The sequence below is a fragment of the Hemitrygon akajei genome, chromosome 26, assembly GCF_048418815.1.
Source record: "Hemitrygon akajei chromosome 26, sHemAka1.3, whole genome shotgun sequence".
Lineage (NCBI taxonomy): Eukaryota > Metazoa > Chordata > Chondrichthyes > Myliobatiformes > Dasyatidae > Hemitrygon > Hemitrygon akajei.
In genome coordinates, this window is record NC_133149.1 from 21,034,262 (window position 1) to 21,048,906 (window position 14,645).

The window sequence follows — 14,645 nt, forward strand, 5'->3', positions numbered from 1 at the left end:
AGATTTTCCCTTAAGGAAACCCTGCTGACTTAGACCTACTTTATCATGTGCCGCCAAGTACCCCGGAACCTCCTGTCTGACAAACAAATCCAACATCTTCCCAACCACTGAGGTCAGGCTAACTAGCCTAAAATTTCCTTTCTTCTGCCTTCCTCCTTGAAAAGTGGAGTGACATTTGCTATTTTCCAGTCCTCAGGAATCATTCCAGAATCTAGTGATTCCTGAATGACCATTACTAATGCCTCCACGATTGATCTATTCAGCCACTTCTTTCAAAACCCTGGGGTGTAGTCCATCTAGTTCAGACCTTTCAGTTTCCCAAGCACTTTCTCCCTAGTAGTAGAAATTGCACTCACTTCAGACCCCTGACAATCTTGACCTTCCAGCATACTGCTAGTGTCTTCCACAGTGAAGACTGATGCACAATTCAGTTCATCTGCTATGTCCTTGTCCCCCATTACTACCTATCCAGCGTCATTTACAGCGGTCTTATATCTATTCTCACCTCTCTTTTTCTCTTTACATACCTGAAAAATCTTTTGGTATCCTCTTTGATACGGTTGGCTAGCTTACCTTCACATTTCATCTCTCCACCCCCCCATGGCTTTTCATTGCCTTCTGTTGATTTTTTAAAAGTTTTCCAATCCTCTAACTTCCCACTAGTTTTTGCTCTAATATATGCCCTCTCTGTTGCTTTTATGTTGGCTTTGACTTTCCTTGTCAGCCACCGTTGTGTCATCCTGCCTTTATAATATTACTTTGGGACATGCATATCCTGCACCTTCCAAATTGCTCCCAGAAACTCGGCCATCCCTACTAGTGTCCCCTTCCAATCAACTTTGGCCAGCTCCTCTCTCATGCCTCTGTAATTCCGTTTACTCCACTGTAATACTGATACATCTCACTTTAGCTTTCTCAAATTGCAGGGTGAATTCTATTGTATTATCACTGCCTCCTAAAGTTCATTTACCTTAAGCAAATTAAATCCAGTTCATTACACAACACCCAATCCAGAAGAGCTGATCCCCTTGTGGGCTCAACCACAAGCTACTCTTGAAAAGCCATCTTGTAGGCATTCTACATGTTCTTCAGCACCAACCTGATTTTTCAAATCTTTCTGCATATTGAAATTCCCCATGACTATTGTAACATTGCCCTTTTGACATGCCTTTTATATCTCCCTTTGTAATTTGTAGCCCACATCCTGGCTACTGTTTGGGAACCTGTATATAACTCCTATTAGGGTCTTTTTACCCTTGCACTGTCTTAACTCTACCCACAAGGATCCTACATCTTCTGATCCTATGTTACCTCTTTTTTTGAATTAACAGAGCCACCCCACCCCCTCTGATTACTTGCTTGTCCTTCTGATACATGTATTTTTGGATGTTAAGCTCCCAATTATAGTCTTCTTTTAGCCAAGACTCAGTGATGCTCACAACGTCATACCTGCCAAATTCTAACTGCGCTACAAGATCATCTACCTTATTCTGTATACAGCATGCATTCAAATATAATGCCTTCAATTGTAAAATCCTTCAGCCTTTTCCATTTTGTCCACCTTTTCCATGGCAACTCATCCCACTGATTGCAATTTTACCAATATGTACCAAGATTTTTGGCTGCTGACCCGTCCCCTTCAGAATATCGTGGACCCAGTCCGAGACGTCCCTAACCCTGGCATGTAGGAGGCAGCATACCATCCTTGTGTCTCTATCATATCCACAGAATCTCATGTCTACTCTTCTAACTATGGAACCCCCTGCCATTACTGCAGACCCTTCACTTGCACCCCCTCCCCCACCAGTAGTTCATCTCTCCCCCACCCCCCCTCCCCCAGCAGTATCCAAAGCAGTATTCTTATTAATGAGTCAAATGGCAACAAGGGTACTCTGTACTGGCTGCCCATTTCCCATCCCTCTTCTGACCGTCACCCATTTACCTGTCTTCTGCAACTTAGGGGTGACTACCTCTCTGTTGCTCATATCATCATCATCTCTTCATTTTCCTGTATGAGCCGAAGGTCATTGAGCTGCAACTCCAGTTCCTTGACATGCTCTCTGAGGAGCTGCAGCTCAGTGTACCAGGTGCAGATGTGGTTATCCAGGAGGCTGAAGGTCTCCCAGAATTCCCACATCACACACAAAGAACACAACACAGCCCCTGGAGCCATCCACTCTACTCTAACTATACAGTCAGGTGAAGAATGAAGAAGAGACATGCTAAATATGTACCTTGTCCAAGCCCGATGAGTCAAAGCCTCTCCACTCTCACCCTGATCCATTCACGCAATGGCCGCTCTGCTTGTCCCTGCCTTATTTTTACTTGCATTTACTAATGAATTGTGACTGCGCTGGCCGAAATCCCACGAAAGCTTCTCTTACTTAAAACCCCTCGCTTCGCAACCTGAGTAAGGCTAACTATGCCACTGAATAAAGCAGAGTTAAGGAGAGTCTCGAAACAAATTTTGCAGTGATATTGAAGATATTTCGTACTGCAATTCTGAACAACTCCACACACAACTACAAGGTATGTACCTGCAGAACTCTAAATACAAAGAATGAAATAAACTATAGTTTCATTCTAGTCTATACTCAAACTGAGACTAATTAGGAAGAGTGCAGCCCTAAACAAAATGAGCAATTGGTGTTTTAAGCCTACCTAGCAATTTGAGTTCACAAATGGCAGGTAGGAACCATTGGGAGGTTTGCAGTGTCATGAAATATCTGGCTGACATTAATAAAATTTAAAGTTTCACATAGTTAAAAGGATATCTGTTAAATCTGAAGCAAGACTGGATGTTGAGCTGCTCAATTATGAAGTTGTGTAAGAATCCAGTTCAAATCTCAGTAAGTTAAAGCAAAAAACCTCCTTTGAAACATAGAACCTAACAGTTCAATACTTTGACCAGTTGGAGAACCGTATTAATTACTAGGTTTGCAACAGTGTAACATTGAGTTGACTGACTGTTCCAGATTGTAATAAAGTTTCAACATTCTGCTGTTCTGCAAATAAACCAATAATAAATAACTGCTTTTTTTGTGAAGAATTTGTGGCTTTATGCTCCAGTAACCTAATCATTGACACTGTTCCATTATTGTTTCACTTCATCTTATTGAATTTAAAAAATCTGTAGAGGATATTTCTGAAGTTTGTATAACTGCATGAATTCTCTTTGCCAACATGACTTTATTGAGACTGGAGTATGTAGTGCAAACCTCAACGCCAGATGTGTAGGAGTATCATTAATTGTCAATGCCATGTGAAAAGCTTATCCTTTTGTTCATATCTGTGATTTGAGGTATGCCATTAGCTATGCAGGCCATTCTGGTTAACAAATGGCTCCAGTTTTAGATGTCTGCAAGTTAATTTTGTCCATAAGTTGGAAAATACACAAAATCACTGCAGGGAAATTGCACTCCACAGTATTGTAATGGCATGAAAAGCACACTGGACTAAAAAGAACAATTATTAAAAGTGTAAGGAGAAGAAACTAGTTCTGCTGTTTGCAGGAGCAAATATATGTGTCAGACTTTTAAATTAATATTCCAAGAGCTTGTTTATAACATAGGGATGTCCATAAGTTTGTCATTCATCACCCAGGGGCAATCTGTATTGTCTTACATTTATTTAGTATATTGTGCTTCCCTTTCAGATAGTTCCAGAGTGCTTTGCTGTTAGACAAATCTTGAGGGCCATTTCTCCTAACAAGCCCACATAGGGCAACAGGTCTATTAATTCCATTCTCCCTCCACTTTCCCTGATTTTTTTTTTGCAATTTATTTTCTCACATGGCCTTCAATCTCCCTGGATTCTATTTGCTAGTAACCTGCACTATGGGATAATCTGCAGATGCCAGTTAACCAGTCAGCATGTCTGGGATGTAGGAGCATAGCATAGCACCAAGGAGGCACTTACAATCACTTAAAGAATGTACAAGCCCCACACAGAAGCACCCAAAGTTGGGATTGAACCTAATTTCCTGAAGCCATGAGACAGCTTTATCACATTGCACCCCATATACTTATGAAGTTCAAAGTTCAAACTTGATTTATTATCAAAGTACGTGTATGTTTCCATTGCTACTTTGGGTTAATTTTCTTGAGGCATTTACAGGAAAAATAAAGAAATACAATAGCTTCCAAAAAAACATAGATAAACAGACAAAGACAGACAAATATTCAGTGTGTAAAAGACAAACTGAGAGAAAAATATACTGAGAATATGGGTTATAACGAGTCTGTGAGGTTGTAAAATCCACACACTGTTTCAGTAGCCTGATGGTTGTTGTAGGGTAGTAATTGTTACTGAATTTGGTGGTGTGGGATCTAAGGCTTCTGTACCTCCTGCTCAGTGGTGGTAGCAAGAAGACATAGCCTGGATGGTGGGGATGCCAATTTCTTGTGGTAGCACTCAATGTAAATGTATTCAATGGTGGGGATGGCTTTGGCTGTAATAGATTGGCCTGTATCCACTACTTCCTGTAATCTCTTCTCTTTCAGGACATTGGTATTTACATACCAGCTATTAGTTAGGATACTCTCCACTGTGCATCTTCAGAAGTTTGCCAAGATTTTGGAGACATGCTGAATCTATGCACACCTCTAAGATGTTTAGATGCCATGATACTGTTGGCAAAACAGTGACCAGTTTGCACATAAATTCTCAAACAGTGATAATTCTTCAAAGTAGTACCATGAATCTTCTGAATTCATTTGAGAGTGCTTATGGTGTTTCAGCTTAACTTCACATTAAAAAAAAACAGTACTGAGAAGCTGACTCTCCAGTTCTGGATCCAAGTGTCTTGTACTTTTTTTCCACTGGGATCACATTTGTTGTAATACATAAATAATTGGTGACCTTGATATTGCATGCAGTTTCTTGACAGGATTGAATAATTCTGTCTTGTTAGCCAGCCACTGAGCATGGATCAGATTTAGATTAGCACTGAAGTCAACATAGTGAAATATAGGTAGATTCTATTAAAATAAAATGGGAGATTGGTATTGTTGTGCCTTCCCAAACTCTCTTAATCCTCCATATCTGGTAGGTCCTGATATCTAGAGTTGTCAGCATTATTTCACTTATGACCACCTTGTCTTCATTACAGATTGGTGGCATAACAACTTGTATTAATATGGTATTTTTTAACACTGTAAGTATATCCCAAGTTCACCAAGCCTGCACCTCTAGGGTTAAATGATTGCAACTGGCTGTTCAAGTATAAACACTTAGATCAGCTGAGAGGTGCTGGCAGGCTCTTGGAATTGATAGTTTCTTTGTTATTGAGAGACGTGCCAGTTTCAACAAGTGCAGCCCATCCTCCCCTATCCTGCTGCTGCCTGCGGTATCCTAAATAAATAAACGAGAGCAAACATAGTCTGGCTTCAATTAAATGAGAAAGGTTGATAGTTTTCCTTGGTTCTCTTGCAAGAGGCGGTGAGATGAACATCTGGGGACCATGGTGTATGTTTCCTCTGGCTCTGAATAGCAATCTTACTACTTTGGACTGTTGGAATTTAAATGTGTTTGGGGCTGGTGAAAATAAGACAAAGAATGTTAAGCAGTCAGCATTATTTAAATTGGTAAAAGTAGCTATAATTTTGAGAATAATTGCAATATATTTTCTTTTCCCTATTAGTTTCCATTGACGCAAAGGCAGGAGTTGATGACCCAGAGCCCACAATGGCAGCAAGAGGTTCAGATGTTATTCAGAGTGACGAAGGCGATGAAAGCATGGACTATGATTATAAGCACGGCTTTGTGCTCCAACAACAGCAGCCAACAAAGGAGTTGATTGCTCCTAAGGCAACACCGAAGACAAATGTTGCCTCTCCACCTGATGCTCCCATCATTCTCAGTGCTCCATATACCACTAACCCAGATAGTTATGATTTGATTTGGAGAGCAGGAAAAGATGGTGGCTCACCTATCAATGCCTACTTTGTCAAGTATCGCAAGGTATGATGCTGATACTGATGTACAACCTCGATACTCCCAACTCTATCATTATTATTGTTGGCTTGATATAATCTGCATGAAAATTACATTGTTTTAACATTTTTCAGTTCTGAAGGATATCATTATTAAGTGTAGGCTCCTGATGTGGAGATGATGCTCTAATCTGAGCCAGCAGAATCCCTTAAAGCGTCTGGCGCACTGACTAGTTGGGTTGCAGTGATATCGTGGCCTGCCTGAGTCTTAAGATGCCCATGGTTTTTTTTAGTGCAAAAGATTATTATACAAGAGAGATAGCAAAGTCAAATGGAATTGAGAATAATAATGCAAGCACCTTTGCTAATTTCTTTCTTTCATCGTAGCTTGACAACAACGAGAATATGTTGGGAAACTGGCACACGATCCGGGTCCCTGGAAGTGAGAATGAACTGCAACTCGCCGAGCTTGAATCCTCTAGCTTGTATGAAGTGCTTATGGTTGCACGAAGTGCTTCTGGTGAAGGTCAACCAGCTATGCTGACATTTCGAACTGGCAAAGGTACAATACGATTTAAAGAAAAGCACTTAAGCACTGACAAGTTGCTTTCTTGGGGGTGGAGTTTTGTAATAATTGATTTTGAGTATTCTCGATAGAAAAATGTCCAACATAATGTGATCATGTATAACACAGATGAAGCAAGTCTCAAGTTGATATCAATTTGATCTTGTCTATATCAGTAACAGGCTACTAAAATTGATTTCTGCCTCTGATTTAAGAATCATCTTGAATCATCCTAAATCCTCCTGATTGTTATCATTGACTTTTGAAATTAGTTGCTTTGTAGTTGAGCAAGGTTAGGATTGAGTTTCCTTTTGGATGCCCTTTGCGGTGTTACTCTTTGCAAGTGCTTGCTGTTTTGGTATAGTATCGTAAGCACACGGGTGAAATACCAGAGGCTGCTTTCGAGATGAAAAAGATAAAGCAGAACATTTCCAAAGGAAGTCAGAGTGCTTTTTTTTTCCCCTGATAGCTCCATAAAAGTTCCAGCTGTCAAGGTAGAGCCTGTTACCAATCAGTTCCTGCCACAGTTCTAAATTAAGATAGTGGCATTAATGCAAAGTTCTGTTAGTGTGAAGATGGGCAGACTGAGGTTTGTAGGCTAGGCCTTAAATAAAACAGGTGGACAGCAATGCATGGAAACAATGTGACATTGATTTCACGCTGTAAGCTCCGCTCTGTTTGACAGAAGCATGTGTGACCAAAAAAAATCTTCATTCCAACTCTAGAGTTGGGTAATTCACTATAATAAATCAATGTAATTTTAGTAAGTAAAACAGACCTATTGCTAATAAGCAGTTACTTTGAATAAAAGCTTGCACCATATACATCAACTTGTATGCAATAGGCATCCACACGTTGAAATTACTTTTGGCCTGAAAACTTCATGCTACATCAGTAGAGTCTGACCTTCAAAGCACAGGGAACTCTGCTTAATTTGCACATTTCTCTCATTGTTGCTTGATTCTTTAGGGGTTATGAATCTAAATAGTTGAAAATCCTTTTTAACATTAAATCCTAAATTACCTTTTTTAAGAATTGTTAACCTCTCATGACCCTAATATATCTGTGTTTTATAACTAGTGAAGTAATAAGGCCACCATAGAATATTGGACATTCTTATTATATTGAGTATAATAAGAATTTAATAATGAATAAGAATTCATTATTATATTTGAGTATAAATTCAGATACAGTAGATTCCTGATAAATAGGACACATTGAGACCAGTACATCTTGGTGCAGTCAAACAGCTGCCTGAAGTAGCCGAAGTTTAATGGAAATGATTAAATTATAAAAATGACAAACTACCATTTAACTGAGTAACAAATTATGTATTTAAATGAAATACAGAACAAATTAGAACACTATCAATATTGCAACGGTATTATAAAACTGTGTATTAGTTCCCTATAGAAATCGATGGAGGAATTCATTCAGTGTATACTGCCGTGTTCTTTTGATTGACTGTAAATGAACAAAATTAGCACAGGCACCTAGTGTAGATAATGGACAGCCTTCATACAATACTTTGATTGACAGCAGTGAACAAAACAGGTTCAAAACAGTGAACAAAACAGGAACAAAATATGGTCTTGCTGCTTATTTCTTGCCAACTGTCTGTGACAGAAATTACTGCTTTTTGAACACAAACACATGCAACTAGCGCCATTTTTAAAACTCCTCAGTCTAAGCACGGGGTAGTATCTAGCAGCTACACAAGTGCACATGATTGATGCTGTTCAGAAACTGTTCAACAGCAGTGTCCTGAACCAGTTAAGCGGGACAGTGTCCCAAATCAACAAAGGGAATCTTCGTTATTTCCTTCATTAGTTTTTGTTCTTTAAGAGTTGTCCCAAATAAATGGCAGCCCCGATGAGCCAAAAGCCCATTTAACCGGAATCCACTGTATTTAGTTTTTGGAGCATTGGTTAGCCTTAATATTTTACTGCCAGATTCCCGTGCTTGACTTACAAAGGCAAAGAGTTTTAACATCCTAGTTGTAGAACATACACAAATACTGCTGCATGGTATAAGGGATGCAGTCTGCAGTTTTTAGAAGATGATGCTGTTTCTTTGCAGTTTTAGCATCAATTTACCAACTGATATTGTTGTAATGATCTCGTGTTGCTCATCAAAAAATGCAGTATTTAATATCCACGCATTAACCCTATTTGCCTTGATTCAAATTGGAATCAGGGAGTAATATGGTATGGAAACAGGCCACTTTGTCCCTATATCAAGCCATCCAGCCAGTAAGTAGTGCCTATTAATCCTATTTCCTCAGTCTCAATCATTTCCTGCCATGGCATTGCAAGTGCTAATTTAGAAACTAAAATGTTGTAAGAGGACTTCCTTCCACAGAATTGTGATGGTAGACTAGATTAGTGTTTGTTGAGTGAGGGTAGTGAAAGATAAGTGGGGAGAAGTAAGATTTGAAGTGTTAAAGCCAGGCCTTGAAACAGAATTGCTCTTCAGTTTAAGCTTTCATAGCATTGAGGTAACTCAAATCAACCTTTGCTTTGAGAGCATTGCGCAGTGGTACTACATGCAGTAATTGAGGAGTCTTCTGAATATTTTGCTGTTTCTATTCTTTAATGTCCTGGTTTATTTTCTCTCTGTCTCAGGGCGGTCCTCAAAGTCGAAGGGAAAATCTCTGATACCTGCACCACCAGTTGGAGTCCCCAAGAAAACAGCAATCGAGGATAAGAGCCACACTAATTATGGTGTAGTAATCCATGATTCAACACGCCATAGTGGAGGTACTAACTCCTCTGCAATCCATAATTCTGTTTACCTTTCTCCCAACCCTGACTTTTTCAACTGAATCCTAAAACAATCCTAGCCTTTAATGTTAACTCAAAGTCTACCAGTTCCCTTTAGAAGCTATTTAACCATAGTTAGCAGTGTAATTAAATTTTAATACTCTTCAACCTGTTATAAAATGTTTCACTACTGTATGCTCTACAAACCCTATCTCTGTGCATATCAAGACACGTCCCTTGTCCTAATCAATCATAATCAGTCCTGACAAAGGGTCTCCGCCCGAAAGTTGACTGTGCTTTTTCCTATAGATGCTGCCTGGCCTACTGCATTCCACCAGCATTTTGTGTGTGTTGCATAATCTTCCCTGCCCATTTACCAACAGCTGAACCAAAATCATAGGTTTCTCACAATACTCTAAAAATTATAATCATCTATTCAACCTTGATGCAAATAGTAATGTCCTTTTAAAAGTATATTAACCTCAGTCATAATTTCATCCTTAACCTAGTCTAACTTTTCTTGCCTCCCTCTAATAAATGCTAGACCTTTATCCTATCACTCTTTATTTCAGAAGCTATCTTGACTCCAACCAGAGGTTTTGAGAAAGAATAGGATCATAAACTGCCTACATCACCCCTGATGTAAATTACTCCCTCCATGATTAATATTATGGTCTCAGCAATGTTTTCTGTCTACACTAAATGGAATAATTCTTGGGGGATACAGTGAAATAAAGTGGGCAGCGATGCATTAGGAATGAGCTGAAGGGAATGGTATTGAAGTAAACTGCACTGAAGGGCATATCATGGGTAAGAATAGGATTCTGCAAGCTTGCATCTATGGTTAAAGAGCTGAAAAGGCTGGTTGCTGCAATGTTTTTGAGAAGTGCCCTTTTACTTCTATTCCCAACTATTCCTTTAGTTGATATTAACTACCAATTTATGAAATTATTCTTGGTAGTGAGGATAAGGTTATTGCATTGTAGGAGTACCATGGTAGCTGTTGGCACTTTGCTTTACTGTGCCAGCTGTAAGATCAGTGTTCGATTTCCACTGCTTTCTGTGAGTTTGTACTTTCTCCCCCTGTTTGTGTGGGTTTCCTCCAGGTGCTCTGGTTTCCTCCCACATTCCTAAGACGTATGGTTAGGATTAGTGAGCTTTAGGCATGCTATGATGGCGCTTGAAGTATGTTGACACATGTAGGTTGCCCAATGCAATCCTCAGTGACTTGATTTAATACAAATGCATTTTTCTGTATGTTTTGATGTACACATAATAAATAAAGCTAATCTTTTCAATCTCTGGTATGACATCAAAAAGGAGTTGCCAAGTAGAGGCTAACTAATTCCTGTCCCACATTGTTGTCGACACTGCTCTCTTGCAAGATATGTGGCCATAGACAAAAATAAAAGTGCCATTGCAAGCCCGAACAGTCTTCAGAAATATTGTAAAGATATTCAAAAACAAATTCCATAACATGAATCCAGACCACTGAATTTAGTTCTGTTCCTAGAGGTGGGGTGATTGGTTTAAAGGTGGGCAAGAATCTTCCGGTTGTTAAATCTGAGATTCTGGCAACTGTAGTTGGCTGAATCATGGGTGTTCAATTTTCCAAGTTATAGATTTGGGTTGGAGTCATTTTGGTGACTAAACGTACTAAAGCCAATGTAACTTTAATATGCTGCTAATAATATTGATATCTATTAGTAAATCTCCAATACTGTGTCAGTCTTTATTATTATGCAGATTGTCAGATAATATTTTTTTAAACTACAATGTCAGCGGGCATTGTCAAATGACTGGGTCTAACACTGGGAACCACTCTGTTTTGATAATTTGTTTTTACTAACACTGTTCTTCTGTCTTCTTTGCTCTCTAAAGTTGCTCTGAGTTCAGTAAGTATTATTTTGACTGTGATTCATTTCTGTGTTCAAATTACTTGGCACGTCTGTTTTTACAATGGATCAAAATGCAGAAGTATAATATCTTGTAACTAGTCTTCTAATCTCAGATTCTTGTTTAAATTTCTGTGCTGATCGATGTTGGTGTTTTCTATTCACTTGGTATAGGAAACAAAATAAAATTAATTTGAGGCTCAGAGTCTACCTACTGTGTGTAAATTCCAATGTGAAATATGTCTAGATGAAAAGGTTGCAAGTATGATTATTGTGGACTTGTGAAATTGGGGCTCAAGCTTAATATTGGAGTGGCATAGGGAGCTTTGTTTATACCTAGTTGCAATGCCCGGGTTTGATATCTTTAATGCTAGCACAGAATATGTGAATTTGATCATCCAAATGCCTTCAATTTCATGAGAATGCTAAATGCAAAATATTATTTTAAAACTTTCAGAGCAAGGGCAGAATTTATGAGAACATGGAAGCTTATGAGGACTACAATAGCCTTTAAGACCATTGTTACATCTTACCCCTTCAAAAGTTGCCCTCAATGAAAAAACAAAAATCCTCAAAAAGAGTTGTTAAGATTTGATCTAAAAAATGAACATTGGAAGGTATAGGTAGTAGTATATTCTGCACCCACAGGTTTGTCAATGATGAAGGAAACAAAAGCTTAAAATGATGAGTTAAATGCAAATCAAGTGGGTTGATGCTTGATTAGAATTATAGCTGCACTTGGCCAACATCTCATCACAAATTGAATATGTAGAAAAAAAAGAGTATACTAAGCTCTTGTATTATTTTCCCCTCTGGCACCTCTGGACTTTAAGGTTTATTTAACAATTTTAAAATTAACATTCCAACAATAAACATTTCTGCAGTTTGTGTAATTTTATTTACTAATGTATTATTTTGGAACTGGTGCACAAGACCATAACCTAAAAAGTTCAGCATAAGAATTTTTTTTTCTCTAGAACTACTGAAATCTAAATTCAATCTGGAATAACAGCTTGGCGGAGGCACTTGAGATAATAAAGTTCCATTGGTGATTAAATTCTAGTCAACTATAATCACCAATTAATAGCTGATTATAGCTGACTAGATTAATCTATTCAATGGCAAGCTTTTTTTTAATCTAAGAGATGGGTTACTATTTTCCTCATTTGATACTTTTTCTATTGCCAGAGCAAGTTCTCTTTTTTTTAAACTGGAAATCTTGCATGATGGATAGATTGTGTAGAGAGACTAAGTGTTAGAAACCTGAGAGAATGATTTTGGGAGATGAGTTGGTAGTTAGCTGCCCTTCTGAATTTTCTGCTTCCGTTGAGAAATCACTTTCTGCTTGTACTGTTGACAAAACTGTGATATTATCAAGACAGTGATATAAATGTGGGCTTTAGTACAGCATTGGGGCACTAGAATATGAGAACATCGAACAATACAGCAGAGGAACAGGCCCCTGGCCCATAATTTTGTGCTGGACCGGCTAAAAAGTAAATCAACTCTCTCCTCCCCCCCCCCCCCCCCCAATAAACTAATTCCTTGTACCTAAACAATGTCCATATTCTTCCATCTTCCTCACATTCATGCGCCTAATTAAGTGTCTCTTAAAAGCCTGTAATGTATTTACCTTTACCATGAACTTGTACAAGTACTATGAACTTGGTACCAAGATCTCTCTGCTCAGCAACACTGTTAAAGGATCTTGCCCTTAACACTGTACTGTCTCCTTGCATTTGTCCTACCAAGGTGCAACACCTCACATTTATCTGGGTTAAACTCCATTTGCCATTTCTGCAAATGATCTATATCACACTGTATTCTTTGCCAGTCTTCTACACTATCCACAACTCCACTAATCTTGGTATCACTCACATACTTGCTAATCGACCCATCTACATTTTCATCCAGGTCATTTATATACATCACCAACAGCAGAGGTCCCAGTACAGATCCCTGTGGAACTCCACTAATTACAGACCTCCAGCTCCTATTGATCATTACCCTCTGGCTTCTACGTGCAAGCCAATTCAGAATCCAAATAGCCATTTCGCCGTGAGCCCCATGCATCTTAATCTTCCAGATTAGCCTCCCATAGGGACTTTGTCAAACACCTTACTAAAATCCATGTAGACAACATCCACTGCCCTACCTTCATCAATCCCTCTAGTCACCTTGTCAAAAAAACTCAATCTTAAGTTACTAAGACACAACTTGTCCTGCTTAAAGCCATGCTGACTTGCCCTAATTAGGCCATGGATTTCCAAATACTTATATATCCTATCTCTAAGAATTTTCTCCAGCAATTTCCCTACAACTGACATGAAACTCACTGGTCTATAGTTCCCAGGATTTTCCCTTGTTCCCTTCTTAAATTGAGGTACAACATTAGCCTCTTGCCAGTCCTCCAGGACCTTGCCTGTGCCTAGAGAGTACATGAAGATGCTGGTCAAGGCCCTAGCAATCTCATTTCCTGCTTCCTTCAATAACCTGGTGTAAATCCCATCAGGCCCTGAGGACTTGTCCATCTTAATATTCATTAGGAGGCCCAACACTACCTCCTTTTTGACCTCTAAGTGCCCTAACATATTTATACACTCAACACTGATCTCCTGGTCCTCTGTGTCCTTTTCCTTAGTAAATACTGAAGCAAAATACTTAAGTACCCCACTAATGTTCTCTGCATCCAAGCAACTGTTCCCTCTTTATCCTTGAGTGGTCCTACCCTCTCCCTAGTTACCCTCTTTCTCTTGATGTATGTATAGAATGCCTTGGGATTCGCCTTAATTGTACTTGCCAAGGACTTTTCCTGGCTTTCCTACTTCCCTTTTTTAGTTTTTTTTCTGGCTTCTTTATAATCCTCCATGTGCTCTGTTGATCATAACTTCCAACATTTTATGTACTTTTCCTTTTTCTTCTTGACCAAATTCACCACCCCTCTGGACATCCAAGGTTTTCTAATCTTTCCATCCTTGCCTTCTTAACATTTTAAGCCATGGTCTCATCATATAAGTGAAGAAATTGTGAATGGCATATTTTAATCATAAATTAACACTCCACCAGCCACTTGAACAGTAATTGGGTCTTTCACATAGAACTAATAACTACTGCACTCAATACAAGTTTTAAAAAGCCATTAGTTTTTTTTTCTTTTGAGTAATGTTAATGTAGGTTGCCACAATATAGTATATATTTTGCTTTCTAACATAATTATTGAATTTTTTTTATCTTTTTCTTTTTATGACCTATGCTAAAAGAAACTGAGACATTGTTCTTCACATTTTGGAAACATGAGAATTTCTGATGAAACAAATAGTGGCAGATATCTTTGTCATTATGCTAAATAAATAACAAAACAGAGTTAATCAGTCTAGAAGTGGGATGGTGTCCAAGAGGGAAGATAGGTTTGATATTTTTCTAATTTCAGGCACTTGCTGTGACTAAAACAGACATTAGAGCTTCAGCTTTTGACTCATTCTTTTTCCAA

General features: G+C 38.7%; 1 protein-coding gene across 9 annotated transcripts in view; it reads left to right on the forward strand.

The window, feature by feature from the left end:
- Positions 1 to 14,645, forward strand: part of LOC140716795 (cell adhesion molecule-related/down-regulated by oncogenes-like) — a 141,768-nt gene that overhangs the window by 93,499 nt on the left and 33,624 nt on the right. For all 9 annotated transcript variants that reach the window (XM_073029694.1, XM_073029693.1, XM_073029691.1 and 6 more), the window contains 3 exons: positions 5,642 to 5,961; positions 6,321 to 6,495; positions 9,123 to 9,257. In XM_073029694.1, coding sequence (XP_072885795.1) covers positions 5,642 to 5,961; positions 6,321 to 6,495; positions 9,123 to 9,257 — 630 coding nt within the window. The remainder of the gene's footprint in view (positions 1 to 5,641; positions 5,962 to 6,320; positions 6,496 to 9,122; positions 9,258 to 14,645) is intronic.